Source organism: Pseudorasbora parva, chromosome 19 (assembly GCF_024679245.1).
Source record: "Pseudorasbora parva isolate DD20220531a chromosome 19, ASM2467924v1, whole genome shotgun sequence".
Classification (NCBI taxonomy): domain Eukaryota; kingdom Metazoa; phylum Chordata; class Actinopteri; order Cypriniformes; family Gobionidae; genus Pseudorasbora; species Pseudorasbora parva.
In genome coordinates, this window is record NC_090190.1 from 31886936 (window position 1) to 31899675 (window position 12740).

The following is a 12740-nucleotide window of genomic DNA, read 5'->3' on the forward strand; positions in this document are numbered from 1 at the left end:
CATACATATCAGACTTACATCTTCACACTTGCTGCTTAATTCCATAGTCAGCGAGTGTGGCGCATTCTGTGTTAATCTTAAAAAAGAACATGCATATATAAAACTGAATCCTGGTTCTCACATAAACAATGTTTATATATAATAAACAGGACGCATTTTTATATATACATGTTCTTTTTCAAGTTATTCAGTTTTACTCAAAAATGTATTATATAAAGAGATTTTCAAAGAATTGTTTGGCTTTTTAGAAATTTGCAATATAGACCTTCCTGTTCTGAACAATTCTTTAAATAAAAAGTTTCACCAACTGAGGTCAAAAAGTAGAAGTGATAGTCTAATATTTTTTGTCTACTGTAAAAATACAATTCATTTCCTCTTTTGTTTTTTCTCAAGAAAGCTATATATTATAAAGTAAGATGAAGTAATGCTATATTGTATGTTCAAAAGCTACTTTACATGTCAGGTTTTCAGGTTTTATGTCTGCATCTGTACAAAAAATTGTGCAAAAACCGACAGCTTTAAAACATAAAATGGCTGTCCCATTAGAACTTAAAAGTTTAAGATAGATATGTTTGTGGATTTAACTTTTTATTATAAGAAACATGAATTGGGAAAACACTGATGACAGATAACCGATTCAGTCCCCACAAAAAGTTCCTGTTTAGCTAAAGGTTATGAAATATAGGGTTTGAAATGTTATGCAAGAAACAAATGAATTCCCCCAAGTGGTGTTCTAGCTAGACAAGGCAAGGCAAGTTTATTTATATAGCACATTTCATACACAATGGCAATTCAAAGTGCTTTACATAGAAATGAATTTAAAATAGGGATAACATAAGCATAAGAAAAAGAATACAATGTGTAAAAATAAAAATAGAAACAGTTATAAAGAGAATTTAAAAAAAAAAAACAACAACAAAAAAAAAACAGATTCCAGATAGATTCCTATCTGACTGATTCAAAATTCGGGTACTCCTATCTGAGATAGAAAAGATAGAGCAGGTTCGCAATGTCTCCTGGACCTTACAAGTGGGTCCAAGATGGGCTCCTGTATGGGACGTTACCTTTGCCTTTCTTAAGTCCGCTTCTTTACACTCAAAGCACACTGCTCTCCTTTTCCAGTCTCTTCCAGTCAGACAGCCCTAACCAAAAGTAATAATCAACAGATGTATAAGAAATAGAAATATACAGTTGTAAAGATAATTAAAAAAAATTAAATGATGATAACCAAAGATAAGAACAAAGGTAAACTAAAACAGTTATAAAAAGAATAAAAAGATGATGCATAGGGCGATCAGTCGGATGTACAGTGGTACAGTGCTCATTCAGGAAAGGCACAGCTAAACAGATGTGTTCTGAGTCTGGATTTGAATGTGGCAACTGTTGGAGCACATCTGATCTGTTCAGGAAGCCGGTTCCAACTGCGGCTGGCATAATAGCTAAAAGCAGACTCTCCTGGCTTTTGAGTGAACTCTCGGTATTTCTAACTGACTTGATCCTGCTGATCTGAGTGATCTGTTGGGTTTGTATTTAATCAGCATATCTGCAATGTATTGAGGTCTTAGCTCATTGAGTGATTTATAAACAAGTAATAGTACTTTAAAATCGACCCTAAATGTAACTGGAAGCCAGTGTAACTGCTAGTCAAACATGCACATTTGAACAAAGAATTTCAAATTGAACAAAATTCCTTAAAGGGATAGTTCACCCAAAAATGAAAATTAGCCCATGATTTACTCACCCTCAAGCCATCTATAGGTGTATATGACATTCTTCTTTCAGACAAATAAAAGCTTATATTATGTTTAAAAAGTTATAATGGCAGAAATTGTTGTTGTTTTTGAAGCCCATTAAAAATGCATCTGTCTGTCAAATAACGTTCTCCACACGGCTCCGGGAGGTTAATAAAGGCCTTCTGAAGCAAAGCGATACGTTTGTGTGAGAAATATATTCATATTTAAAACTTTAGAAAACACATTTTCGTCCGTCTTCTATATTCAACTAATGGAAAAAGTGTTGAAAATGCTGCTTGCAGTTCAAAATGCTTATGCTTAAAATGCTTAATATAACTCTAATTGTATTCGTCTGAAAGAAGAATGTCATATACACCGAGGATGACTTGAGGGTGAGTAAATCATGGAATAATTTAAATTTTTTGGTGAACTATTCCTTTAATGTTAAGTTTAATAATGTAATAGTTTAATGATCGAATAAATTCAAATTGTCAAAACAAAGCAGTATACTCAAAGAATTATTAAGACAAGAGTTGAGAAACTTAAATCTGAATGCATCATATTATATATTTAACTTTTGTCTGCAAGGTATTAATTATTAAAAGTATTAATCTGTATTACTATTTGTATGGGAAAGGCTTACGTGGCTAATCTGGCAATATAATGGTTTATTAACTTTGCATATTTGGACCTGCTATATATATATATATGATTTTTATTTTGTAAATATATGTCTTTAAATTGAAACTACAGAGCACACAAAGCAAGCAGTAAATAATAATTTTAAATGCTATCAATCTGCTGGCAATACAAACAGGCAGCTATTTTCCCTAAGATATTGATTTTATTTCCATTTATTCCAAATGCCAGACTGGATAAGAAAACTTGAAAAAGTTTGAAGTTTGCTTTTAACAAATTTCTCTTAAACATTAGTCAGACACTGGATGTCTGCATTCTTTGAAATGGAATTACAGCTTTCGTTCCTTGAGCGTTCCTGGGACGCCAGAAAGTGGCTTTCCTCCATAAGAGCTTTATGAAAAATCCCTGACAGGTTTTGGTTGCATTGTTGTCTAACATCCAGTCCCATGCAGAAGTAGAGCAGTGGATTAATGCAGCTGTTGAAATAGGCTAAGTTTGAAGCCATATTCCATGCTATAAGTACAGTCTTGTTGTCTTCATTCACCAACTTGACCAGTCCTAGAAAGTGGTAGGGGGCCCAGCATAAGAAAAAAGCACAGACCAATACAGCAAGAATCCGAAGAGGCCTTGATTTGCCAGAGAGCCGCGTTCTGCGTATCCCAACAGCAGCTAGTATGTAACATATCAGGATGACCAGGAAGGGCAACAGGAATCCACAGACGAAACGAATGCAGTAGTAGACATACTTTGCTGAATTGCCCACCTCGTCTGCTCCTTTCTCCTGGAAATAAAATCACAAATTCATATTTACAATATTTTACATAGATGTGCGAGTAAAAAATAATCATTCAGGCATTTATGAAGCCATTCTGACCTTCAGTGAGCAGTGGCTCAGGTTGTTCTTTCCAATTAAGACCTGCCGGTACACAAAATACGGTGAACTAAAGATCAGCGCCACAATCCACACTCCCACACTGACCACACGAGCAGCACATAATGTCCGTCGTTTCCTGGTGAACACTGGGCAGCAAATGCAAAGCGCTCGATCCATACTGATGACAGCCAGAAGAAAAACACTGCAGAACATGTTGGCATACTTGAAGAAACCGTTGAACTTGCAGAGAAAGACCCCAAAAGACCAGTGGTCAAGAATGCTTGAGATTAGTGATAGGACTCGTGTCAGGCAGAAGATCAGGTCAGCAGCGGCGAGGTTGACCAGCCATACATTAGTAACACTGGGAGTCATGCGGAAGCCGGCAACCCAGATGACCACAGAGTTCCCAATGGTGCCGAAGAAAATGATGAATGTGAGGAAGAAGATGCGGACATCTTTCATAATGGCTTCAGTATCCACTGTAGTGTTCTCATGGTGGTTTGAGACCTCAGAGTGGCCAGTGGAAGTCATGCTACAACCAGCAGAAATAAAACCATTAATATTCCTTTCGTTTTTTTATTTATAGATCTATTCATGATGTCAATTTGTAAACTAATAGGAAGACTAATTTGCCATAGGAATTTCTAAAATGCTCATAGAAATATTTAATTGTATGTATGGAAGTGTATGTAAGATTGTGGTCAAAACTGGTACTGAAATCACTTTCAAATTACTAGAGCGGTGTATTCCCTCTCCCCCTCCCCCTGACTCCAGGTTGCCAGATAGGCTGCAGGATCAAGCAGGAACGTTTGTAGATCTGCAGCTGTGGTAACTAGAGCAGATCTGGCAACCCAAATGCCGAAACACTACTGAGTTCGTGATTGGTAGATAGCTGGAGGGCGGAGCTTCAGGCCAAAACACAACATGCCAACATCAACATCAGTTGAGGGCTGCAACAACAACTTTTTAAATGACAATATCCTGGCCGGACTACTGTTGTCAATGATATAAGTATTTGAAATTAACATGATTTCTTAATGTCTAGTGACATATCAGGGCCATTTTATGATTAACTGAAATACATTTCTTACATACAGTTCCTTCAATATCAATATTTCCATTCCATTCCATATCAATATTCATAATTTGAATCTCTGTCAGACAAGGTAAAACCATTTTGTGATTGTTACACCACAAGTGTATTCAAAGTGTGGTTGCTAATCAACAAGCGCTGCCAGATAAACACAATGGGGTGGTATGTTGAAAGAACCTAGGGGTAATTAACAGAAGGTTACAGAGTAGATCGTTCTCTGGGATGCGTTTTCATGAAAATCGAATGTAAAAAGTTTTATCTCTAAAAAAAAAAAGATAAGCTTATAACGCTAGTGTATGGGGCATGGAATAAGTCAAATTAAATCGCTAGTTAATAGCACTAACAAGGCTCAAAATAGCCTCACACTAACACAGTAGCATAATGAGGGTCCCTACATGCAAACCGAAGCATTGAGAACTTTGTAAGTGTACAAACAGTTTAACAAGAAGCGTTCACGGACAGTCTCGACGCGTAGATCCACAAGCGCTGTTCTAAGTGAGCTGGTCGATAGAAATTAAGTTTGTGAAATGTAATTATATGGACATTTTCATTTTTATTTATTTATTTTCTCTGTCAGGTTCAGTGCTTTCTTCCGGAAACAACGGCCCATATGAGATTCCAAGTCACAGTTCATCACTTAGCACAGTGCTCGTGGCTCGACGAGTCGAGACTGTTTTCCAAGATGGCGCCTCTACGTGAACGCGTAATGCACTGTTTATGAAGTATATTTTTATTAAACTCTTATTAAACTGTATTAAACTGTACATTTACAAAGTTCTCAATGTTTCGGTTTGCATGTAGGGACCCTCATTATGCTACTGTGTTAGTGTGAGGCTATTTTGAGCCTTGTTAGTGGTATTAACTAGCGATTTAATTTGACTTATTCCATGCCCCATACACTAGCGTTATAAGCTTATCGTTTTTTTTTAGAGATAAAACTTTTTACATTCGATTTTCATGAAAACGCATCCCAGAGAACGATCTACTCTGTAACCATCTGTTAATTACCCCTAGGTTCATTTCTCACCGGAGTTGTCCTTTAAGCCTAGTCCTGGACTGAAATGGCCTAAAACCAGATGAACAGAAATCTTCATTCTCTCTCGTGGTTTTAAATAGTCCTAGACTTGGTCCAATCCAGAGTTTAATAAAAAGATTTCCTGGAGGAAGACTAGAGCTACTCTAAATGTTTTTAAAGAAGTCTCTTCTGCTCACCAAGGCTGCATTTATGTTATTAGAAATACACACACAAAAAAGCTGTAATATTATTCTAATATATTCCTGCTTTATTCATAATTAATTCAGATAGTCATCAGATATTTAGCAGTTGTCAGTTAACTATTTTTGTGAGCTCTAAAGTGAGGACATCACGCCTTGTAAAGCTTTTATACAAAGGAGATTTAAAGGTAAAGTTTTCTACTGCATTGCTGTTCACTAATGTTTTAGTACTGTGATAGTTGTGACACTGTGAAATATTTTATTTTATTTTTTATTGTTTTATAAAAATGTTATTTGTTGTAATTTTGGCACTCCTAATCCATTGTTGGCACTGACAAATCTTCATTTGTTTACACTCACGCTTCATGTATATTTATATCAGATCGCAGAGGCTTATTTTAAGTTATGTTTTATGGATCATTTTTATTTTCTATGACACTGAAGAGGTTTATTTTATATCAAGTTACCAGTTTCATTTTATGCATCTTGAAATATTTCTATGCTCTGTAACACTGAGTTGTTCTGTAACACTTTTTTTCTGTTTAGAAGAAAACTGAGCCTTTAAATCTCCTTTGTTAAAGCTCTATGAGGCATCACTTCAGATGAGCTCACAATAATAGTTAACCACTAAATGTTTTGCTACCTGAATTAATCATGAATTACAGTAATACATGGTAATAAAGCATTTATCATTACACTGAGCAACTATTAGTCTAAATATTGTGTAAATGTTTAAATAGTTTATTAATAATTTTCTTACACTTTCTAAATTATCTTATGAACCACTGACAACTCCTAAATAACTGGTTTGTAAAAAAAGTAATACTAATTTAGAAATTATCAAATTTATCCTCAATAAAGTATGAAAATATAAATATAACACATTATAGATATACTTATAAATCAAATCAAGCAAGCTGTATTTATTAACTGCTTATTAATGTATATTAATACTTTATAAATGATTTATTAACTATTTACAAATGGCTAATAACTAATACATCATAGCATGCAGTTATTATAAAGTGTTACCGAACATATTATGTAATTTTACCAGAAATTAAATATTAAATATTAAATTTAAAGATTTCTAAGTAAAAATATACAGTAAAAAATCAAATGAAAATTCCCTGTGATACTTTACATTTGATATTTTGTTTAAATTATTATATTTCTTGCTAGTTTTTGTTATCAGTTATTTAAATGTGGGATTTATGTTCTATCTTATGTTGTTTAACATTGTATGTTGTTTGTGTTTAGTATAATAGCATTGTATCAGTTAATGATATGTACAGTTTTTTACAGTGAGATTTAGTTTAGTCCTCTAAAACATAAGATGTTGCTATTGTATCTTTCACAGTAAAGTTCTGCCAACCAGTTGGTGTATTTTTACCGTAAATTTCACAGGTTTATTGTTTACAGTGTACAAACATTTAGAATTTCAGAAACTGCAAACCATTGCTTCAGATATAACTGTTTGGTAACACTTTACTTGAAGCCTTCATGTATAATGTATTAAAAATGTTTAATGCCTTGCAATGCACATGCTAATCTTATGAATAATCATAACCACAGTTATAATATAATACATTGTTACATCTTTAAAAAGTATAATACATTAAAACACACAAAACATAATCACCAATTTCAGATGTAACAGAATGTGCAAATATTAAAATGCAATTTAACTTTGGTTACAATTACAATTATGAAACAATTTAATGCAAATGCACTACAGTGTACATTATGAATACATTTATAATACATTATGCAAAAGAACCTTAGTGTTATTAAAAAACTGGAGGTATTGAAGATGAATAAAGAATAAAATTTCACGCTTTTTTCATAATTTGTCGTAAAAGTATTTAAATTATTTAAATATATATATATATATATATATATATATATATATATATATATATATATATATATATATATTTCTATTAATTATGATTTGATGTGGGTGCTCTTACCTGTACACAGCATCAAGGGTTTTACGAAACTGAAACACCAGAATCCTTTGTGAATGAGTCAATGAAGCGTGTATTAAAGTGATATTTTGCTATGCCAATGAATAAATCAGTGGCTGGTTCTTTGACATCACACCAAGGTGAGCTCATCTCTGCTTTACAGTAACTTTTCAGCCCACTAATTATATCGTGTCTGCAGATAACGATAAAACAAGCAGGAAGGGGGAGGAGACAACCACGAGTGTATCTTTATCTGATGTCACGATTACCCTTTGTCTGTGTTCACTTTTATCTTTGTCTTGTGTTTCCAGTGTTCAGTGTTAAATTCCTTGGTTGCTGTAGTTATTCACTGTTTCATTTATTAGTCTCTCTAATAAACCTGTTCGTCATCATCCTACTTTTAGATCCCCAGTTATTGTATGTTCTTTGTCTAGTTTTGAGGTTTTGTGATGGTGTTTGTCTCTGATTTATCCTGATGTTCATTAATGCGAGGTAAGGAAATTGTAGATGAAAGGAGCTGTGCAGAGGATACATTATGCTCCATTTATCAGAATGGGCATCAAATGGAGTATTTTGTGCAAGAGTTCCTCACCTTGCCATATTGTTTCCTAGGATGAAATTACACATATGGACTGATTTTAGAGTGGCTTGGACTATGATTTTAGTAGGCTGATGGCAGAGGGTTGTTATAACTGGACCCTGGTACAGTACATAAACTATTTTAGAGTGGTTCATCGTTTACTTTGAAAGATGCAGATGAGGAACTCTGCAACCCCACAGAAACCATAACATCAGCGTTTTTTTTTTCAAGTTGTGGCCGCCAGAGTTTCTTTCACACGCATGGCCACGGTCATGTCTGGAAGAAACCAGGCACCGTGCATCACATGGCCAATACCATCAGTGAAGTATGGTGGTGGCAGCATAATGCTGTGGGGATGTTTTTCAGTGGCAGGAACTGGGAGACTAGTCTGGATTCAGGAAAAGATGAATGCAGCAATGTACAGAGACATCCTTGATGAAAAACTGCTCCAAAGTGCTCTGGACCTCAGACTGGGGTGAAGGTTCATCTTCCATCAGGACAACGACCCTAAGCGAACAAAAGAGTGGCTACGGGACAACTTTGTGAATGTCCTTGAGTGGCCCAGCCAGAGCCTAGACTTGAATCGGACTGAACACCTCTGGAGAGATCTGAAAATGTCTGTGCACCAATGCTCCCCATCCAACCTAATGGACCTTGAGAGGTCCTGCAAAGAAGAATGGGAGAAACGGCCCGACGATAGGTGTGTCAAGACTTGGTCCTGTAATTGGTGCCAAATGTGCTTCAACAAACTATTGTAGTGCACAGCACATTCCAGGACCCAGTGTATGGCCGGGCGCCTCTTTGCCCATAACAGTGGACAAAGGTTTGCTACATTTTGAGTGGATGCTTGGACAACAGCCAGACACCTCTCTGAGGGCAAGAAGAAGACCTCTAGTACCAAGCCCAGGTAGGACAGGAATTCTCATTGGTCCACCTGCAGTTTCTGCCCTTCACCCACCTAGAGACTGATCCCAAATGTCCTGGTTTGTGATGGCCATAAACATTCCTCAGGACCTCAGCAGTAGTGGGTGAAACAAAGAAAGACCTAAATGATCCATCCAAATCCATTCACAACTATGTTTGGAAACCTTAAGACTGATGTAAACTACACACATCCATTTCATACTTATTCAGAGAAATAATTATTCTCAGTGACAGCTATTTGTAATGCAACATCTTACACAGAATCAGCTGTTAATGAACAAATGAATTAATGCATAACAGTTCAATATTTTTCCATCATGTTTGGTGTCTATTTGTTTAGTATATTGCTATGGGTATTCTGATGGTGGTTTGGAAAGTAAGAATTGCATTGATAAACTTGGTAGACACTTTAAAGACTTCTAACTGTGTACAGTATGCAAATGAGTTCCACAGGGGACAGAAGGGTGGGCCACACTGTGTGCCCCCTTTGATGCCAGCCGCCAGTAGCAACACTGGAATGAAGAAGCGCCAAATTGCAATCTCCTATTCGGAAAAGGATAAAGGTACCCTTTCAACCGACAATCCTTGTTCTGAGTCTCCACGCGAGAGACAAATAGTTCACCTAGTTCTGGGTCTCCTCAAGAGACAAACAGTTCACCAGGTTCTGATTCTCCCTCAAGAGACAAACAGTTCACCATGTTCTGATTCTCCCTCAAGAGACAAACAGTTCACCATGTTCTGATTCTCACTCAAGAGACAAACAGTTCACCAGGTTCTGATTCTCCCTCAAGAGACAAACAGTTCACCAGGTTCTTATTCTCCCTCAAGAGACAAACAGTTCACCAGGTTCTGATTCTCCCTCAAGAGAAAAACAGTTCAACAGGTTCTGATTCTCCCACAAGAGACAAACAGTTCACCAGGTTCTGATTCTCCCACAAGAGACAAACAGTTCACCAGGTTCTGAGTCTCCCTCAAGAGACAAACAGTTCACCAGGTTCTGATTCTCCCTCAAGAGACAAACAGTTCACCAGGTTCTTATTCTCCCTCAAGAGACAAACAATCACCAGGTTCTGATTCTCCCTCAAGAGAAAAACAGTTCAACAGGTTCTGATTCTCCCACAAGAGACAAACAGTTCACCAGGTTCTGATTCTCCCACAAGAGACAAACAGTTCACCAGGTTCTGATTCTCCCTCAAGAGACAAACAGTTCACCAGATTCTGAGTCTCCCTCAAGAGACAAACAGTTCACCAGATTCTGAGTCTCCCTTAAGAGACAAACATTTCACCAAGTTCTGAGTCTCCCCATGTGAGAGACAAACAGCTCACCAAGTTCTGCCTCTGTCCAGCAAGGATTAGACTGTGACAGAACAACCAAGTTCTGAGCCTCTGGTTTAACCAGAGAGACAACACAAGATCCGAGGATCTGAATCTACAGCTCGTGAGTCAGCAACAAATACGACAATGTTCTGAGCCTCCAGCCTGTGAGGAAAGAAGCATTAACCAACACTATGTTCAGAGTTTTAGTCCAGCTACAGCAGACTACAGCACGTCCTGAGTCTTCATGCTAAAGAGACCAGAGCCGATTGCAACTTCTGAGTGTCTGGCCCAGAGAGGCAGAAGACACACAGAGACATTTGCAACAAGTTTAAGCTCAGGAGAGCAAACCTTCACTTCAAGTTTCCTTCATCTGTGTGTTCCAGATTAAGGACCTTCTGCACCTACTTCAGGGCCTCATCTGCGTGTTCCAGATTTTAGGACCCTTTGGTGCCCCAGGAGATCAACATCCCACAGATCTTTGTGTTCAAGGCTGTTGAAACGGATTCCAGCTCCTTTGCCCACTGCATTGTCTCCCAGCAAAACCAGTGGAAGAAGTCATCACCATCGGACTCGGAAAGAGGTTTGGTTAAGTGATATTTATGTTCCACGAGGTTGAGGTTGCCTACTCAACCTCGTGGAACGTAACTATCACTTAACCAAACCTCTTTCTAGAGACCTTGGCATTGGTGTATATTATCAGTATATGATTTTCTTATTTACATTAAAGGTAATATAACTAATGCTAGTTAATAACAAATAACCTTTCGTTTATTTGTTTGATGCATAATAAGGTTCTTCACCTTAGTTTTAGAGAAACAATAGTTTATCTTTCCATAAGATAATGTAACTCTTCGATAGCCACACTCAACTTACTCACATGTATTTTATGCATCTTATGCATTTTATTCCTTTATCATTCATTGTATTAATTTAGTAGTTGTGTTAATTGTTCTGTTTATCTTTTGTTAATAAAATCTATTTTATTACAATTGTGTCTTACTTGTTCTGATAATACAGAAGAGGCTCTACAAGTTAGAAATCTTACCAATCTAGAAAAAAAAAATCAATGATGTGCTATTGAATAGACCTGACAAATGAACAAGAAAAAGATAATTAAAACTCTTAAAGGGGTCATGAATTGCATTGATTTATTGTTTTTTGATGTTTCCTGTGCATTATGTTACAATGCTTTTTAAATAAAAAATTGTCATAATTTATAAATAAAAGGCATTTTTCCTACCCTGATTTTAGCCCTCTGCTTTGAACGCTCTGTTTTAAGGGGCGTGTCTGCTGTGAGAGTTCGGTGTAAACGCCCACTGATGTGATTGGCTAATGTCTTTCCATTTGAAATAAGTTGACTATCGTGAAAGGTGTTGCATTACATTTAGGTCTATGGCATTATATTAAGATTGTGGCATGGAAGGTTGCAGAGATGAACATTGTAGCTGATCACAGACATGTTGAGTGCATGAAAGCAGTGATCTCATCATTGCAACTCAGTTTCTGTACACTAATAAATTCTTCCATCTTCACTGACAGTGAAAACGTGATATAGTAAGAGATTTGTTAAATACAACGGTAGTCACTGAAAAACGCATCACTGATAAACTCTACTTGTTTGATTGACAGTTCTGATATAACGGTTGCAAATAGGGCTTTCTTTGATCGCTTTCTTTATTAAATTTAATCTCCATTAAATAACAGATTATTTTTATCCTACTTAGAGAAGCAATGCAAGTTGACGTTTAGTCACTGTTTTGATTTACTGAAACACAGATAAAGAACATCTGACTGTACATGAATCATTACATCTGACTGTACATGAATCATTACATTTCAGATCAGGCATTAGAATTAACAGTTACTTACATATTGCATTACTGTTGAGCCCAGGCACTGCACAATATTTTGTAATCCTCAACGGCATGATTATTGCTTGGTAGCTCGATAATGGATTAACGCCATGTACACTCTCAGAAAAAGTACAAAAGCTGTCACTGTGGCAGTACCTTTCCAAAAGGTACACTTTTGTACCTAAAGGGTGAATATTGGTACCTAAAAGGAACAAAATTGTACCTTTTGAAGAGGTACCACCCCTGTGACAGTATTTTGTACCATTTTTTCTGAGATTGTGGGCCAATGTTACTTAGCCTATGTGATAAAGTAGGCACTGATATTCTTCTGCAGAGGTGGTGCTTGCCTCCCTTTGACGTCATAGTGCCCCACTTTGAAAAACCTGTCATTTGCTGGGCCTGGTTTCAATAAAAGCTTTTATTGGACTACAAGGAAGTTTTCCGTTCTGAAACTTACAGGATATTCTTATAATATGAGGACCTCATATATGTGAAAAGCTCAAGGAAAATTTTATTTTTCAGGTCCTTTTAAATGTTAGTGA

At 36.4% G+C, this 12740-nt stretch overlaps 1 protein-coding gene across 1 annotated transcript; it reads right to left on the reverse strand.

Moving 5' to 3' along the window:
* Positions 1-2655: 2655 nt before the first annotated feature.
* On the reverse strand, positions 2656-3777 carry LOC137047393 (formyl peptide receptor-related sequence 4-like). Its single transcript, XM_067425023.1, has 2 exons — positions 3247-3777; positions 2656-3153 (listed from the first exon to the last, which is right to left on the reverse strand). The coding sequence occupies exons 1-2, from the start codon at positions 3775-3777 to the stop codon at positions 2656-2658; spliced, it is 1029 nt and encodes a 342-aa protein (XP_067281124.1).
* Positions 3778-12740: the final 8963 nt, after the last annotated feature.

Bases quoted from the DNA above. Each gene is read 5' to 3' on its own strand.
- LOC137047393 (XM_067425023.1), bottom strand. From the start codon at position 3,777: ATGACTTCCACTGGCCACTCTGAGGTCTCAAACCACCATGAGAACACT. The intron at 3,154-3,246 runs GTCAGAATGGCT...TTTTATTTCCAG, and splicing joins TGAGCCACTGCTCACTGAAG to GAGAAAGGAGCAGACGAGGT.